The following is an 18264-nucleotide window of genomic DNA, read 5'->3' as shown; positions in this document are numbered from 1 at the left end:
AAAATATCTTAACTGTACAGGCAATGTTTTCTGTAACTTTTTGGCATTCTAACAAGTAAGCTAACCACTGTATACTGTTAACTATTACTACTAGTGTATAAATTTAATCAAACACTCAGTTTTAATATACTTTAAATGGTGATGTAAAGGCAGTCCAGTGATTAGCGCGTCAACCTCACAGTGCAGAGGTTGTGGGTTCGATCCCCGCTCCGACTTTCCTGTGTGGAGTTTTCATGTTCTCCACGGGCCTGCGTGGGTTTTCTCCGGGTACTCCGGTTTCCTGAGCACCTGGAGATCATCCGCAAGCACTGTGACAACGTGCAAGGCCATGACCCGAGATTCGAACCATGACCCTCAAAAGTGGAATTTAGACGTGCTAACCACTATGTGACCACACACCACAATCCATAAAGTCCTAAATGACTAAAAGTTCAAGACATGAGTCCGCCTTGACCAAAACAAAAACAAAACCGAATGCATGTTTTTAGACCTGCCACCATTTTGTGCCTGTGCAGGTTCCTCGAGGTGTTCCTTCTCTACTGTCACTCTGCGGGCCAGTGGTTCGCCATCGAAGAGTGCATCACGGGCGAATTCCGCAAGTTCAACAACAACAACGGCGATGAGATCGCTCCCACCAACCTCTTGGAGGAGACCATGCTGGCTTTTAGCCACTGGACCTACGAGTACACGCGTGGCGAGCTGCTGGTGCTCGACCTGCAGGGTAACATCAACGCTCCACTTGCGTGACAGTTTTGTTTTTGGTTGGGTTTTTTTTTCTTTTTGCTGTGGCGGTCTCTCATTTCAGTTTGTCTCTTTCTCTTCAGGGGTTGGAGACATTCTGACTGATCCGTCTGTAATAAAGAGTGGCGAGAAGGGGTATGCCCGCGTCTGTCACATGAACAACACCACTTCAATATGTCCTATTAAGTTGACACCTGTGTTAGCTTGACCTAAACATCCATAAATGTCTTCTATGTCTGTGGTCCCCGGGCCGCGGACCGTTTTCGGGCCGCGGACCGTTTTCGGTCCGTGGGTCATTTGGTACCGGGCCGCACGGAAAGAATAAATAACTTGCATTACTTGCGTTTTATTCATTTTCAGAATCTGTTTTATTTTGACTCTCTGTTACATCCGTCTGCGTCAAATCGCGCTTCTCGGTCACGTGATAGGTTACCGCTAAAATGAAACCCAGGAGCTAGCAAAATGAGTAAAAAGAAAACCCAAATGTCTTTGGAAAGTTTTTTGGGGGAATGGGAAAAGGCACAGCCAGGAGACAGAAGAGCAGCTTACGACTTTCAAGAAAAAGAAGGCTACATTTAATAGACAGTATCAGGAGTCCTACTTAAAATACGGATTTGTCTCAACGGGAGATTCCCACTCTGCATAATACGCGGCGATGGTGAGCCGTATTTTTCATGCACTTTGTATGTATGGTGTATCTTATTTGGAAGGCACGTTTAAACGTTACCATAGAACATTGCGGCCAGATTGGACGTTCCTCGTTTTATAATTCTTGCTTCTTATGTTGAGAAAATACCAGTTTTCATGCAGGTCATATCATATTATTTTATTGTATTTATTTGCCACACCTTAAAGGCCGGTCCCTGAAAATATTGTCTGACATTAAACTGGTCCGTGGGGCAATAAAGGTTGCATATTTCCGTCGCAAACACCACCATGGGTTTCGTTGTTGCGTCACAGCAGCACATACGCAATGAATGGGTTAGCCGTCGGCGCATTTAGGTGCTTTGTGAACAGGCCTTTGTTTCACATTATGTGTTCTTTGATAAGTCATGTTTCTCATTCATTTTTCATTTGCATCATTTTTTTTTTTTTTTTAATGGTCCCCCCCCCACAGGTCATACGACATGATCTTTGGACCAGCCAACCTGGGTGACGAAGCCATTAGGAACTTCCGAGCGAAACATCGCTGTAACTCCTGCTGCAGGAAGTTAAAACTTCCTGGTGAGCTGGGCCCATTTTCGACAGTCCTCAGAGAGCCACACATCGTAAAACATTTATTATTGTCTATTACGAGAAGATGATTACGAGAAGAGAGATTGATTAGTGTTTTTGAGCTTTCTACTGTTTTATTTAAAAAAAAAAAAAAATAATAATAATAATAATCCACTGAACATTTAATTCATTGATTCTTTCCTATACCATTAGAGGGAGCATGCGTACCACACCGAAAATCACTTATGTGTCGTCTTCTGTATGGTCAGCCCTGCATGGCGTGTTTGTGCTAGCGTGAAATTAAATCGTATTGTTGTGGTTTAGATCTGAAGAGGAATGAGTACACGCCTGAGCAGGTGTCTACCCGGGGGACGGAACCAAGGAGCCGCACCAATCAATGAGGCTCGTGACGCTGTGATGAATCAATCAATCAATCAACTGGAAGAATCTCGCTTGTGTTTCCATGGAAATGGCCATACGCTGTGTCAAAAAAAAAGAAATGATGTTTTGCATGTGCATACATGAGCATACATGGTACAAGAATTATTTATTGATGTTTCTTGATGTTGCCTTCTTTTCCCATATACATATATATATATATTTACAAAAAAAGAGAAATCAAAGTGCATTGTATATCTGTTACAACACCGCATTATTGTTCTATATGTCCAAACATCTTGTATCGCAGCTTTTTATCTCTGAAAACATGTTTGTTTTTTTTAAAAAAGGGCAGATTGCAATGCAACTTTTCCACGACATTGTATCATTTTAATCAAAAAAAAAAGTGTGTCCGCCCTCGATTGTTTTTTGTTTTGTTTTTTTTGTTACTAAGGTACAATTGCAATATTTTTGTCATCACCTATCAATACGCGCAAATGAATGAAATCTAGTGTATCTTATAGATACTGTTCTCTGCATGAGCATGAGCTTTGTCATCTTTTATTCAGGGTACACTTGAAGGGTATTACAGTGTACATTTTGTACTGAACATTTTTAACCAATAAAATCACAAATAAGTTTAACGTGTCATGTGGTTTTAAGAGAGTACGATGTGTTTTGTGTTTTAATTTGTATTCTATGTGTGTCCTTTCAAGGGTTCCCATCATTTGTTTTTCACCCCAGACTTGTTACTTTTTTTAATATATAATTCAGTTAAACCACACCTCAAAAGCAATGCGAATTTCATTGCTTCATTTAATTACATATTTATTAATTTTGTCGGATTGAAGTTATTTATGTGACCACTGTGGGTTTTTCTGTCATTAAAAGAGGCGGCTCAATAATTTTGCCTCTGTTTGTGATTGGGATATTTCTGTCTGTTGATGAAAGTACTTTCTCGCTTGTACGAGGAACGACACTTGAGTTGTTTATTGATGTGGGGGGGACAAAAGATGCTCAACGTACACTTTCGCCAAACAAGGCACATATACAGGTATATTTGACATTAGAAAAATCTCATGGCATACCACCCCAAAAAATCTCCACCAAAATGGATGCACAGTTAAATCGTACCTTCCAAAGAGCACTTGATTGTTCTTCATGTCAATATATGTCGCTGGCATAAATTGCTGAACAAAAGATAGTTTTCTTCCCAAACTGAACATTAGTAGTTTTTTTGTCAAGGCTGACTCTCGTAAGGTGTACCTAATGTTGTGGCCAATGTCTTGTGCTGGATGACGACAGTGAAAGTGATGAAAGGGCCGTCGGCTTTTGTTTCACTTTCAAGATGAGCCATCATAATTTTTCTTTCGCTTCTTGTCTTTTTTTTCCCAATTGGAGAATGAAGTTCTACTTGTCTCATTAAACAATATTCAAAGTTTCTGGAGCAAGTTAAGCGCATTCTTCAAATATTTTGTTTGTATTGATGCTTCTTTTTTTGTTTTTGTTTTCCAATGATAGTTTTATTGCTTTTTTTTGTTTTTATTTGTATTTTCTTGATGATTGAAAATACAGGTGTTCACTTTGGAGCCTTTTTTTGTTTTTGTTTTTTTCATCTTTCTTGTATTTTATGCCTTTTTTAGTTTTGGGGCAAGTAAATCAAGAAGATTTGATTTGATATTTTCACAGTTTTTTTATTCATTCTTGTTTTTATTTTTAAATGTATGTTTTATTGAAAAGTGCAGCTGCATGTCAATCTAACCTCTCATGTATTGTGACTTTTCTCAATCTATAATTCTTTTTTGGGGGAGTTACTTGTTTGTTTTTATGTATTTTTTTGGATTCAAAATTGAAGATTTTTACTTGCAAGCAAGCCAATCATTTAGTACATTTCATCCATCCATCCATTTTCTTATCCACTTATCCTCAGTGTATTTCATTTTTATCTCTTCATTTGTTTATTATTTTTGACTTTGCTGGCTTTAAAAAGAACTCACAGTGGTGCTTTGAGAGTGACTCGACTCAAGTTTTTAGAGATACAAGCTGTCATTCTTTTTTTGTTTTGCTTTGACTTGCAAGCTAAATCTGAGACATGAACAGTAGAGTGGCAGTGAATTTAACTCGCTTGACATGCAGCAGCAGTTTTCACATTCATTAACCCAGATAGTATCTACGTTGCACGCTACAAACCTGAGCAATCCATATTTGAATACAAAAGGTGCAGCAACAATACAACAATAGAGAAACAATATAACAATACTCAGACACTTTTTGATCAAACATGACTCACACTACTAAACCTTTTTTTAAAAAATGCTAAATTATATGGTACCATTTCCCTTAAAAACTGCAAAAAAAAAGTTTGGAGTTGCTGGAACAGATTAATGCCATTTCCATTCATTTCAGCAGGGAAGGGTTATTTAAAGTGTATGTTTTGTGTGTTGTGAGCATGGTCACAGAACAAATTAAATTGTATTACAACGCACCACTACTTGTTACCTTTTAATTTTTTTTAATACATAGTTGTTGTTTTTTTACAATTTCTGTATTGTTCTTTTTATTGAAAATGTAGTGTGTTGAGAAGTCAATCAAATGCTTCATATATTAAATTGTTGCTCAATTATTTTTTTTTTTTCCTTGATTTCATTTCTTACTGAAGAATAGATTTTTAGTTTTGGGCTAATCACATGATTCGTGTATGATTAAAGTAGTCTTCTTTTTTTAATTGTAAGTTTTGTAATGTATTTTGTCAAAACAGTTCTGGGGTTTTTTTTTGTATCGACAAATGCTGATGTAGAGAAAGAATCTTTTTTATGGATCTGTTTCAAGTGGGAGGTGAAATGAAAGAGGAAATAGCAAACTGGCTGACGTCACATGTTGATGCACAAACTTGTCAGGCCGACCGTGTCGCAGTTCCCTCCCATTGGGTGTGGTCCATTTTTTACTTTACAAAACCAAGTCAGACGGACGTGACTTCGCATTTTCATCCACTCTCAGCAAGAACTTGACTGACGTGTGCTGCTCGTCGACCAGCTAAAAAAAAAACAACAACAACAAAAGCAAAATGCTGAATGTTGAGATTGAGTACTGGTGAGTTGCCTTCCTTTTCAGGTCAGACGGTGTTTTGTTTTGTAGTGATGGGAAAAGTTGACGTATTGTTGTTTTACAGCGGCAGGTGAGGGTACGGCTCTAAGTTTACAGACCTGGAAACTGAGCTGAAGAAGGAGTTTGGGGACGCCATTCAAATCAAGGGATATGTTGGCAGGAAATGTACTTGTGCATTTTTATTCTCTTCTTAATTTCAATCACTTATTCTATTTCTATATTGATTAAATTATTTGGTTTGTTTTAGTCTGCATTCTGCTCTCAACAAAACACGACTGTTTTTTTTTAAACTGAAAAACGAAGAATATGCAATATGTAGTTTCATATAAAATGTGTTATTTATCCATTCGTTCATGTTCTAATCTGCTTATCCTCACGAGGTGGGGTACACATAGTCGAGCAACCATTCGCGCTCACAATCACAGTTTGGGACAATTGAGAGCACTCCATCAACCTGCCATGCATGTTTTTGGAATGTGGGAGGAAACCGGAGTACCCGGAGAAAACTCCACCGGTGTGCGCAAAACCCACTAAATCAAAACCAAAAGTTTTCAAGTGTTGAGTTGAGAATGAAATCCATTTTACCCAAGTGGTATGATTCAGCCCTGTAACTCCGGAACTTAAAAATCTGTCTTTCATGGGTCGACAAGATAGAGCCAAAAGGTGCAATTTGATGTAAACAGTACTTTACTGATACAGTGGCACCTCTCTACTTACGAAATTAATTGGTTTTGGAAGAAATTTCTTAACAAGAAAATGTAAGTAGAGTTTTCCATGGAAATGCCCTAATTCGTTCCAAGCCCCACCCCTCAAAAAAAAAAAAAGAAATTCTGACAAAAATGTTTTCTAAAGCATAGAAATGCATCAAAATATGGAACAAATCATGTTACAATTATATGATTGCGCAATAAATGAGAGTTGTGCACAATGTAAAAAACAAAGAAAAAAATGGTCTTTTAACTGTGTCCTCAGCGTTTTTTTTTTGCCCTCTGTAGTCCATTTTCTCTCTCAGAAGTGGGTTTTGGCTGGCGTTTTGGAAAGAACTGATCCAAGGGCATTTGCTTTTGTCGGCTTTTAACAATCCTTCGAAAATGTCCAAGGCAAACATCAGCATCGTGAGTGATCGCCCGACTGGTGAACACTTTTTCTGGGTGATTCACATTTACATAAAACGACTGGAACACCTCGAAGCCCGAGGGGAGAACGACGAGGGTGCTGCAAAGAGACTTATCTTCACACATAGACCCATACGGTAGAGGTCCCTCTTAGCCAATGGGATGCCAGGAAGATGCTCAGTAATAGCCAATGGCAGAGCAGCTATGAGTATGTTGCGTTCAGGAAACTCGGAGCTGCGAGTCGACGCCCATACTGGATTTTTACCTTTCGTAACTTGAAATTTCTTTCGTAACAAGAGGCAACATTTTCCTGTTGAGACGTTTCGTAACTTGAAATTTCTTTCGAAACAAGAGGCAACATTTTCCTGTTGAGACGTTTCGTAACTTGAAAATTTTGTCTGAAGAGATGTTCGCACGTAGAGGTACCACTGTCCAAAGTATTTAAAGAGCTGAAATAGAAAAATATTTGAGACAAAAACCACAATTTTGAGAAGTTTCAAACCATTTTCACCAACACAAAGTTTTGAATGAAAAAGAAGGAAATGAAGTTGACACCAATGTATAAGGTTGCACAGTGTCTTCGAGGGCTAACATATCATAAAAGGACTACAAAGTAATTAAAATCACTTTGCCCTCAGCGAGTTTTGAGGTGACGGTGAATGGAGAATCGATCTACTCCAAGTTGGCCACAGGAAACTTCCCGGACAAGAATAAGGTGAATGACATTCACACACTCAGAATTTTTAAGTAACAATTAGTTTTCCATTAATACATTTCTCTTGTGTCTGTGTGTGTCTAGATCATTGCGAAGATCAAGAAGCGCTAAGTCAAAATGAGATGGTGAGTGACAGTACAAAGCAAAAGCTTCCTCTCATCGATCTCGTATATCGCCATAACATTGACAAAGAATGTAAAGTGACAAGCAGAACAATTAAATACGTTTCCACTAGATGGCAGAAGGGACAACGAACATGTCACATTCCCTGTGAATCAGAAGATGGAGCAGTGTTTCTATTTAAACTCCTTGTATCTCGACTATACAGTTGATCCCCGTCAGTGAACATGCCAAAGAAAAGATCACTAACTCCCCATTGTTTCTTAATTCAAAAAATGTTGGTTAACATTAAATATAACATGTATTTTTTTCATGTTTACATCTCCTCTGACATTAAGGGGGGGGGGGAATCATGAATTTCGCCAGCCATTCAAGGTGCTGGGTTTGTTCCTCAAATTATTGCTATCTTGGTTCAAGAGCTGGAAGTAAACAAGTCACTTCCAAGACACTTCTTGCCGGCTCCGCCAAGTAGCCCGCGGCTGCTCCTTTTTGGCTCATTTTGAAAGCTAGCTGTGACCGCAATGATTATTTTGCTCTTCATCATTTGTCCATTTTTTTTTTTACCTGGCGTGTATGCGACGTATTAATCACGTTCTCAAAGCCGTTTGGCTCAGATGTTGCTGTACAGGTTTGTAAACTGTTTTGACGTTATATGAAATCGCAACCTGAGAATAGCTCAACTCGCGTTCATATGACTGCAGTGGAGCTTGTATCCTTGTTTAGCAAATATTTTCTACGTCTGTCAACAACGGAGCTTTTTCAGTGTGAGTTAAAAAAAAAGACGACATGAACACAAATGACTTTGTGTTTGGATGGTCAAGGGCGCGCAGGTCTGCCAGCGCAAAGGATTCACGACAAGACTAAGAATAAATTCGCTTTCGGACTCACATATCTTCTATATGGCAGCAAGGAACGACCCCGGCGTGAACGTGGTTGTGTCTTATCTTACTTTGTGGATCCGATCAATGACGTCATTGATGGATCACGCAAATCATGACATTACAGTCGATCACCGATTCGCCATCAAATGCAAAATATCGACCGATTTCGAGATACAGTACTGTACTTCATCAGACTGGTGTAAAGTCTCCTCTTGATGCCACAAGAGGGCAGCACGTCACTACATGCCTCTGTAAAGTCTCCTCTTGATGCCACAAGAGGGCAGCACGTCACTACATGTCTGAAGATGACAATTCGTTTGCAAGTTAATTTGCTCGTAAATTGAGCCAAGGTCTGTATTTCAATATACGCTATAGCGCTACCTTGACTTAACAAATTTAATTTGCTCTCCAGGCGAGTAACTCAACCCACTCCAAATCAATTTTCCCAGTTGAAATTAAATGAAACAACAAGATTTCCATTCCAGTTTTTGAGAATGAAAAAGTATAGTGATAATTGCTGAGTTGGATATTTGCATTTAATAATACTGTAATTGACCAAGCAATGGCTTGTGTCGAAACAAAATTAATGCTGCACTGGAACACTGCACTAATTCTTCACATGATATTTGACATTTTTGGCCTTCAAAGTGGATGATTCCCGTGTTGTGCCCACAGAAGAGAAGCAGCTGAGCATGATGAGAAAGCCTCCGAGGGGCCAGACGACGACTGTCCTTCTTTTGATGACTGTGCACGCTAAAACGTCAAAAGAGCGCGACACACGATGCCGTAGAAGGCCGTCGGCTGATCTGGAGTCTGTGGAAGCTGCTCCCATCGTGGCTGCCTGGTTTACGCTTCATCATATGAGCAATTGGGGACGCAATGCAAAGAATTGGATACAACAACAAAAGTGCTTTTTTTGCTTTGGGATCACAACTTGGGTTATCATGATCACTGCTCAAATCAGGACGAAACATTGGCTAAGGGTGGAAAAAGGCAAACTGCACTGAATATGATCATGTTGTGGCCATTTTTGGTCGAAACCACATCATGTTTGTAATATGTGCTTCAAAATAAACTGCATCTTTACCACGACCTACATTCAAGTCTTTCATTTTGCAGGAACATTTCAACATGTCTTAACTGTTAGGATCCTTCAAGTGGGTGATTAAAATGAAATTCAGACTTGCACAGCATCCTTGAGGTCAAGGATGCTGTGCAAGTGATTTGCATATCTGCTACACAGTTCGAAGCAGTTTGAACAAACATCAACCAGGTCATTTTGGCACATCATTGCTTCTGAAGTTCAATTTCTAAGTGCAGTACGATGCACTTTCCACATAATTCAACAAATTGTGTTGAAAAAAAAATATGTCCGTTAGCTTAGCCATACAAGCTATGACCAGGATGTTGGGTGGTTTTTGGAGAATAAAAGGCCAGATACAAGTTCTTCGTGCTCACCCATTATGGTTTACAGTAAAATAAATGTGATTCCAAGCACGGCAGCCGAGCGGTTAGCGCAATTTTAAGTAAAACTTCCATTCAATTAATACACATCCTTTTGTCACACACCCTCAAGATTATTATCATTGACCAGGCCAGTGAATTTAACTCATGTAGCTGGTGTGTGTAGTGCAGCATTGGGGTTTTGTTTTACATCACATGACAACACCAATGTGCAAAAACTGTAGGTTGACTTTTTATTACAAAAAAAGGTGACAAATAAATACAACCAAAACAATGTAAAAATAGGTTGTTGGGTGCTTGTTCTCAAATGTCATTGGTCCCTGGCATTAAGATAAAAAAAAAAAAAAAAGACATTGATAAAAAGATAACATTTCACAAACAAATAGCACCATCATGAAATGGCCATGCCAGCCCTGCTGACCGGGCTTGACACAAACACACACAATTGCACTCGAACAATCACACGCATTCCAAAACAAGCCAAAAGAACGCAAAGTCAGTCTAGAAAAAGGGATTCATTTGATATAAATATAATATATTAATTTCCACGTTGTCGCAGAGACAAGGCAGTCTTGACTGACCAAAGTGTTTCCAGTCACTGGCTTCAACGCTGTGTCAAGGAGGCATCCAGATCAGTTGTACAATCGCATAGAGCAAGAGATCAACGCCTGTGTGAGTGTGTGAGACAGAGAGAGCGAGAGAAAGAGAGACACAGAGAGTTGTAACATTCGACTGCCTGATTGCACAGCATTGATGTTAAGAGATGACAGAAAAAGAAATGTTGTGACAACAGGGAAAAGACTGAGTGAAATGTCAATGAGTTTAGCGGGCGAGCAGGAAGGTGAGTCCGGCGAGGCCCACGCCGGCCGCAGCCAACAGCGCCGTCTTAAGATATGCATCCTGACTGGACTGTCTGCTGCTACTGCTGCTGCACCACTTGCAGAAACCCTCCTGCAACAGCAAGCACATGGAGAAAACCACTGAGCACTTGAACGTCAGGTTTGATTCCTACTTTCAAAAGCAATCATTCATTTGACACACACACACGCGCGCGCACACACACACACACACACACACACACACACACACACACACACACACACACACACACACACACACATATTTTTACAAGACTGAATCAGTCATTACCAAGAAAAAAAAAATTCGATGAAAATTGTTACAATACAAAAACAAAAATCACAAAGTACATGAGGTAAAAATACAAAACTATCAATAAAGTTGTCATCTTACAAGAATTTATTTAAAGCATAAAGTTTGAATATTTAAAAAAAATAGACAATAAATTAGCCAAATTACAAAAGTAAGATTATGGTTCGAGCAAAATATTTTGGTGAGATTAGTAATATTGCCTTCTTTGTCGAAGAATAAAGCTGTAAGATTTCAAGAAAAAATCATGTAAATGAAGTTGTAATATTAAAGACTTGCCTATTGCAAGAATAAAATCCATAATCTTGAGAGGAAAAAAAGTGTATTTAAGGAGGATACAAAGTTGCAGTATCAGAAGAAACAACTCATAATTTCACACTAATAAGGCTCTAGAATATTACCCCCGCCCACTAAAAAAGGTGCTCTGCTTTTGAGTGGCGCAGGGCTCAACTAACTCTCTGTGCTCAAAAAAAGAACACATTGAAGAGTGCAGGTAAAAAGACGACAAAGAGCACATCCCACCTGTTGTCGTTGTGTACACAGCTGCTGCTTTGTCTCACGACAACAACTACTACACAACTTTGCCGCACCGCTAACTGACTGCGCACGCAGGCAAGCACGCAACTTCAAGCCCATGTGGCTGAGCTGCCTTTGTGGCAGTTGAAGGCAGCTGCCAACTCAACAACAGGAGGGGCCTGCGTGCGCGCGTTTGTGTGTGTTCCCATTCACAAAAGCAGACAGCCCAGTGTGGCTATAAATGCCTTTTTATGAGGAGTCTTGGTTCAAATATAGATTTTCCAGTAGTCCCCCCCCCCCCAAAAAAAAGCACGTGGTCAACAAGCGTCTGTCAGCAGAGCGTCAATCCGAACGTGAAACCAAAAACCGAAAAACATGCTCATGTGTATCATGTAAGCAACCTTTGAATGTTGAGTGTAAATGTGCGTTTGGGTGCTTTCCAGTGTCGAGACGTTTGAGTGACCTTCACTTTCAAGTCACATTGGGACTTTTTTTTTAGCACATACCACTGGAAACTTTCAGGTATCAGGCATTAGCCTCACAATTTGCATTTCTAGAAGTGACTGAACATTCACATTTAAATGCCAACTAAAAAAAGTTTTTTGTCCTTGTTGTTGCATTGCACTTTCATGTAGGGAGGGGGACAACCCCAACATTGAGCTTCCAAATGAGTGAAGAGGCCACGAGGTCTCAAGAAACAAAAACGTACAGCCATCAACTACTTTTTGGAAGCTTACAAGACAGCAAAAGCAGCAGATTACGCTGTGTGTGGATTGTCAACTTCTATCCGCTCATCCTCACATGCTACAAAAATAAAAATCAGCTCGATAAAGGTTCTGTCCAAAGATTCACACTTCCACCCTTGTGCCCCTCAACTGCACAATCGCTGTCACAAGATGCCACCAGATGACACCGCAGCCCTATATGAAGCTCTTCAACTAACTTTAACATAGTTCCTATGTGCCAAGATGGCTGTAAAGCACTACATGAGGCTCCTCAACTCTCTTTATCATATTTCCTTGGCACCAACATACCATAAAAGCAGAACACTTTTATATTAAAACAGCAAGGTGGCCTAAGGACGAAACAGAAAAAAAACTAAATTCCACTAATTGACAAATTAAGCCTTACGAAACACTTAGTATAATTTTTGATTCTTCAAGATGGCACTCTTGGTTTAAAGATAAAGGCTAGTGCAATGGAAATGTATTACTTTTACAATGCATCTTTAAACCAGGAGTGCCATCTGGAGAAGTAAAACATCTCACAAATGCTTCATGAAGCTTCATTTTCCCATCACTATAATTCGCAAGTAGCAAATCACAAATGTACTTATGATATATTCTAAAAGCTTTTTGAGACTTTGTTTGTGATGGATTGCTCTCATGTAAAATATGTGCTTTATTTCAATCACAGTGGAAAAACACTGGTTGACAAATTATACGTGGTAGCAGTACTGTAGCTGCAGAAAGTTAAAGATGGTGCAAGCACCTACCCAGCCATTGTTCTCCAGCATCCACTCCTTCTTTTCCTCGATCAGGAAGTCAGCGATGGTCTCTGCCAGCTTCCTGCAGATTTGGGGCCAATCGCTGAGGTCCAGCCTCAACTTGGTGGTGGTGGTGGTGGTCTCCTCCTCCTCATTGTCCTCCAGCAGCCTCCTGGCTAGCACTCCCGTGAAGGCGAAGACAGACACCACTCTACCCCAGTTCAGGAATCCATCGCTCACCATCTCTTGCATCACCCTCCTGAGACCAGAGCACAGGTCTGGCCAGCACCCCCGGACGAAGGTCTGCACCAGGTTCTGGAAGGTGGCCTCATAGAGTGACTCGGCGTGCCGGCCCATGCGCCTCATGGTGGCAGCCGCCTCGCTGGGAGGGAGAGGGGCCTCACTGGGGTCTGCTGTGAGACACAGGCCAATGTAGTCCTCGGCTATGGCCAGGCTCTCATTCCACAGCCCGCACGACGACATGTTCTGCAAACGCACATGCAACAACACGGTTGGTTCATTTGCACTTCAAACTATTTATATAAACAATTGTTAACTTTGGAGGGGAGGGGTAGTGGCGCCAATTACTTGCTATTCGCTCATAGTTACTAGTACCGGTAGTTACTTACTGTAAGTCAAATACAAAATTACGGTTGGTCAAACACCAGTGGTCCCCTCTTTAAAAAAGTACCAACTAAACGTGGAACGGTGTCAACATTTCAGATGACCAAAATTATAATTATTAGTATTAGAACGATGTCACTCCAACAGACACTCGAGTCTACAGCGTGTTCCAACGTAAAACAGTTACGTTGCGTGCGTAGCAAAAGAACTCGTCCGTAAACCGGGAATCACCTGTCACGTGATGAAACAATTTCAAGGTGACTAGCAGATATTATATCTCATCGGTTGGTATAAATGCTTTTCATGAAACTGTTACCTGTATTTTTTTTTCTGACCACTACTATGTTGGGTTAGCGATAGACGAGCGTGCATACTTACCTACGTACATTCGGACATACGTAAAATTCTCGTTACTTCGCCACCGTTGGAACGGAACTATGGTACTCCATCGTAAACCAAAGACCTCCTGTAGTGTGCCTCATCACAACCTCCAGATCAACCAACTAAACACGATTGAAATTGTCATTTTTGTAAAACATTTTCAACTTCTACAGAAGAGAAAGATGTACTAATAGTTAGAAAAATGACAGCGTCCATACATACGTGAAGGCGTCTGTATCGTCTCATTGTAAAATGGTTTTGAACGCCGAAGCCGCGTAATAAATGTGACCTAAATAAGACTCGATCCACCGCGCGACTACCCTGTCAAACATTACCGAGTGAAACACAATACATAACGTAGTTTCCCCGGTTAAGACAAGGTTTGTGCCGGTGAACTTGAGGGATTTGCTCGCCGGCTAGCCACAAGGCTAGCTGGCCGTTGATGTGTTACCAGAGCAATGGTCGACACAAAGGACCCAATTCACCTCACCGGCTCTCAAAAACTCCACCAAGCCGAAGCCCCTCCGTACATAGACCTCGCATTGATGCCACAAAACACATTAAATACCACCATAGATATAGCGACATAGAAATTGAAATATATATAATATATAATATAAAATAAAAGCACTTACCCTCCCTGCGATAAAAAGACGGCTCTACTCTGCAGCGCAAAAAGACCGGCGGCGGGCGGAAGGAGACTGAAGGAGGCTTGCGATACTTCGGTGGACTGATGTATAACTGCGCCCGCGCAGGTTACGGCGCTTATAAGGAAATTGATATGAAAGAGGTCGTAAGGCCCTTTGTGACGTCAATCCTTTGATATTTCGCTGAAACATCAAAGACTTCAATGACGATTTTTTTGAAAAAAAAAAGACACCAGAAACACTGAAACAGAAAAGTGAAAACACAAGTTTTGCTTGCTGATTTTGAACCTAATAAATATTTTTTCAACACATAATATAACACATTCATTTCAATATATAAATACAGAAACAAATACAGGAGGTTCAGTTTTATTCCCTCCTTGTTGCAGTCTACAGACTGCGTAAAGTGTTAGATGAGGGGCAAAATTGACTACTATGAGGACAATGGGATCAAATCAGCTGACTCAAATCTTATTTTATAAGGTGATTAAATCAATTGTGAAATGGGTTGTCTGTAGCATTAATGAGGTGATCAACTATTTACTCACCCTTAATCACTCGAATGTCATTATAGACGCGGTTGTTTGTGGATGATCATGAGTACTGTATATCAAAACGTGTTGTTAATTTATGTTCAGTATGAAATTCCACACGTGAGTCTGTTAAAAAGGGATACTGTACTCAATAAAGCCAACGGTAGATCTCTTTCTGTGGTTTTAGGGTCAAACTTTTCAAATTCATTGACATTGACTGTGTCCCAAACAATGTGATCTGCTTGAGAGATCAGCATGAGGAAGTGGGAAAGAACAAAATGATGTTTGTCCTGAAGTCAAGTAAGTGAAGGCAAACACCAAAGCAGTTTAATGCATCTGCTTTTATTTTATTTTGCCTTCTTACACTGGAATTCCCTCATGTGTCCCTAACACAAGGTACTTTCCCACCTAATATTCAATTTACGTGCAGAGAAATTGTGAGTCAAACTGATGAAACAGAGATTCCTTCAGATAGTTCCATTTTTTTTCATGGAAAAACGGCCCATCAATATTCTCAAGACCTTTAAACCTGTTATGTAACAAATTCAAGACGTGTCACTGACAAAAGGATCAATATCAGGTCTTGTGGCCCGTTGACTCAAACAACAAAAGTTTTTTGTTTTTTTCAACATGCATGCATGCTCATATAGGGGAGCATGTTCTTTTAAAAATATATGTACAAAAGATGGATCCCACAATCTAAAAACATGTATGGTACCGTAGGTTGGTTGATTAGTCCAAATTGTCCCTAGGTGTGATTATGAGAGCAAATGGTTGTTTTGCTGTGTGCCCTGTGAATGACTGGTCACCAGTTCAGGGTGCTCCCTCCCTGCCGCCCGGAGACAGCTGGGATAGGCTCCAGCACAACATTTTTTTGACAAAAAGTTCAATGCAGCCTCACAAGTCTAAAGACGGTATTTTGACAAACGCAATATTAATCAGAATACTGTGTTTAGACTCATGCATAGAACATACAATTGTAGAGATATTTTGGGGTTGACTTCCCCTTTAAACGGCCGTACAATTTTTATTCTTGATCCAATCTCCACTTTTGCTGCTCCCAAATACTGTCGGTGAGTTTACATCGAGTCATCTATTTAGTCGCATACATTTGAATACCACACATTGGTGATGCAATTGTGTTTAATGCAGTTGGAGTTTTACAGTCAATTCAAATGATTTGCAGAAAAATTACAACTACGACAGTGCTTGAATTAGAATAAATCCAATTTGGTCCAAACTGCTGTCCTTCCAGTTTCATACTCAGACAATACAGTCTACTGTATTCACGGACAAAGCCATCTGTGTTTGAAATGAGTTACCTTTGTCACTTCACACATTAAACTGATTGTCAGTGACATCATCCAACTATTATGAGAATAATACACCACGACCACTTAGTGTTAAAAGAAATACCTTACATTTATGATATTTTTAGCATGTTTTTCAGATTGTAATCTCATTGAAGGTTTTTATTTGTTGGCCTTGTGTCTTTGTCCCGCTGAAGGATGGTTTAAACGCTTCTGTTGATTCCAGATCTTCGCACGTTGAGACTAGGCCCAAATCTGCATTACAGAAGAGTGAAGATTAACAATGTTAACATTTCAGCCTAACACAATACTTTTCTCTTAAAACAAAACAAAAAAAAAGCATGCTGTATGTTTATGTATGTGACAAGTTAAGAAAGTTAAAACATGACTTGAGTCATTTTAAGTACAGTTAGTCGCGGTTTTACGATGGTGAAAGTTTGATTATGGAACGCCTTATATCTAATTCCATTATTTTTCAGTCATGTGGAAATATGAACAAACAAACAAAAGAATAAGGTGCCTCTCACCCTCAAGGTGTTATCCCAAGAGGCGGAGCAGAGCGCCGTGCCGTCTGGTGACAATCGGACTCTGCTGACGCGGTTCTCGTGACCATACATTGTGGAAATGCGAGTTCCCTTTAGGACATCCCACACGTTTATGGCGTAGTCGTTGTAGCCGGCGAAGAGCAGGCGACCTGAGAGGAAGGAAGAGGAAGTGTGACTGAGAGTCGAATATAGACAATGTTCATGAGAAAGGAAACTTTTTTTTTTCCGATTTACCACTGAGGGAAAAGTCCACAGTAGATGCTCCGAAGATGATGCTGTCTTTCTGGTAGACGGCCACTTCGCGGTCAGCACGTAAATCGTAGAAGCGACACTGAAACAACCATAGAAGCATACTCATCAAAGGGGAAAGATTAAAAAAAAACTTTCGAATGCTTTGCAGACAAACAGCAGATATCAGGAAAAACATTGTTTAAATGCAAGCTTTTTTGGCCATTTTTTTTTATGCATATCGCAGAAACCTGGCATTTTAACAATGTGGCGACTTTTTATGTCCAATGTAGAGCAGAAGAGAAGTGAACTAATATGGTCAGAGACGAATGAGGAATGAGGCTGTCTCACTTTCCTTCCTGCTCATGACAATGATGAGAAAGTTCCATAAACATGAGCAAGGTTTCAAACACGCACACACGTCATATCGCAGAACAGGAATAATATGACCCACCGTGGCGTCATCAGAGGCAGACGCAAACGCATCTCCGCTGGGGTAGTACCTGAAAACACAAGCGGGGTGGATGCAGATTATGATGAAGATCTGCTTGCTGTCATCGATACCAGTGTAGACTGAATACGAAACCAAAAAATTCAGACAACCATGTAACATTTTCACATTCAACTTCGACTTAGTTCGAGGGAACACAACATGGAGAAAAAAAATAATAAAAATAAAAAACCTCATGCTGCTAAGAGATTTGTGGAACGCGTTTTATTTATAGTGTGTGCTGAACTCACTTGACACAGTTAATGTCAGACTGGTGGTTCTCAAAGGACTGGATGTTCTGACCGGAACGCATGTCCCACACATTGGCCTTCTTATCACAGCCCTGATAAAATGCCGTGACAGTTGATATGATCAAGTAGAAACAATACATGGAAAAGTATCTGTGTGTCTCTCTTACGCCGGAGACAAAAGTGTTGCCGGTCTCTGAGGGGGCGAGGTCCAGCGACAAGACGTCCGCAGTGTGACCATGGAAGCTCTGCAGCAGCTGAGCACTCTCTACGTCCCACAGAGCACATGTGCCATCACCGCTGCTAGTAAGGAGCTAGAGAACACACACACACACACACACACACACACACACAC

At 40.3% G+C, this 18264-nt stretch overlaps 3 protein-coding genes and 1 long non-coding RNA gene across 11 annotated transcripts in view; 2 read left to right on the top strand and 2 right to left on the bottom strand.

Moving 5' to 3' along the window:
• The window catches only part of trpm7 (transient receptor potential cation channel, subfamily M, member 7), a 35346-nt gene extending 32365 nt beyond the window's left edge, over positions 1–2981 (top strand). For all 3 annotated transcript variants that reach the window (XM_019866600.1, XM_019866598.1, XM_019866601.1), the window contains exons 37-40: positions 516–721; positions 825–876; positions 1859–1965; positions 2281–2981. In XM_019866600.1, coding sequence (XP_019722159.1) covers positions 516–721; positions 825–876; positions 1859–1965; positions 2281–2357 — 442 coding nt within the window. In that variant the 3' untranslated portion in view covers positions 2358–2981. The remainder of the gene's footprint in view (positions 1–515; positions 722–824; positions 877–1858; positions 1966–2280) is intronic.
• Positions 2982–5238: 2257 nt separating this feature from the next.
• Positions 5239–9368, top strand: LOC109513972 (uncharacterized). Of its 3 annotated transcripts, XR_002167907.1 has the most exons (6): positions 5239–5424; positions 5504–5604; positions 7193–7269; positions 7354–7394; positions 7505–8526; positions 8576–8845. It is a non-coding gene; the product is annotated as an uncharacterized LOC109513972 (long non-coding RNA). The 3 variants fall into 3 exon arrangements; XR_002167906.1 differs by lacking the exons at positions 7505–8526; positions 8576–8845 and adding an exon at positions 8951–9368 and having other exon boundaries at positions 5278–5424; XR_002167905.1 differs by lacking the exons at positions 7505–8526; positions 8576–8845 and adding an exon at positions 8946–9368 and having other exon boundaries at positions 5279–5424.
• Positions 9369–9948: 580 nt separating this feature from the next.
• bcl2l10 (BCL2 like 10) lies at positions 9949–14674 on the bottom strand. 4 transcript variants are annotated; one of them, XM_019866821.1, is made up of 3 exons: positions 14544–14674; positions 12913–13389; positions 9949–10685 (listed from the first exon to the last, which is right to left on the bottom strand). In XM_019866821.1, exons 2-3 carry the CDS (start codon positions 13384–13386, stop codon positions 10557–10559), a joined length of 603 nt encoding a protein of 200 aa, XP_019722380.1. In that variant the 5' UTR covers positions 13387–13389; positions 14544–14674; the 3' UTR covers positions 9949–10556. The 4 variants fall into 4 exon arrangements, with proteins under 4 accessions (XP_019722380.1, XP_019722382.1, XP_019722379.1 ...); XM_019866823.1 differs by lacking the exon at positions 14544–14674 and adding an exon at positions 14244–14362; XM_019866820.1 differs by lacking the exon at positions 14544–14674 and adding an exon at positions 14131–14199.
• Positions 14675–16213: 1539 nt separating this feature from the next.
• Positions 16214–18264, bottom strand: part of LOC109513847 (guanine nucleotide-binding protein subunit beta-5-like) — a 16195-nt gene continuing 14144 nt past the window's right edge. Inside the window, exons 8-13 of the mRNA XM_019866543.1 lie at positions 18080–18223; positions 17913–18004; positions 17626–17674; positions 17178–17274; positions 16926–17092; positions 16214–16653 (exon numbers count right to left, since the gene is read on the bottom strand). Of these exons, the coding sequence (XP_019722102.1) occupies positions 16642–16653; positions 16926–17092; positions 17178–17274; positions 17626–17674; positions 17913–18004; positions 18080–18223 (561 nt within the window). The 3' untranslated portion in view covers positions 16214–16641. The remainder of the gene's footprint in view (positions 16654–16925; positions 17093–17177; positions 17275–17625; positions 17675–17912; positions 18005–18079; positions 18224–18264) is intronic.

This window comes from Hippocampus comes, unplaced genomic scaffold (assembly GCF_001891065.2).
Source record: "Hippocampus comes isolate QL1 unplaced genomic scaffold, H_comes_QL1_v1.1 scaffold82, whole genome shotgun sequence".
NCBI lineage: Eukaryota > Metazoa > Chordata > Actinopteri > Syngnathiformes > Syngnathidae > Hippocampus > Hippocampus comes.
This window is presented reverse-complemented; position numbering and strand designations above follow the sequence as displayed.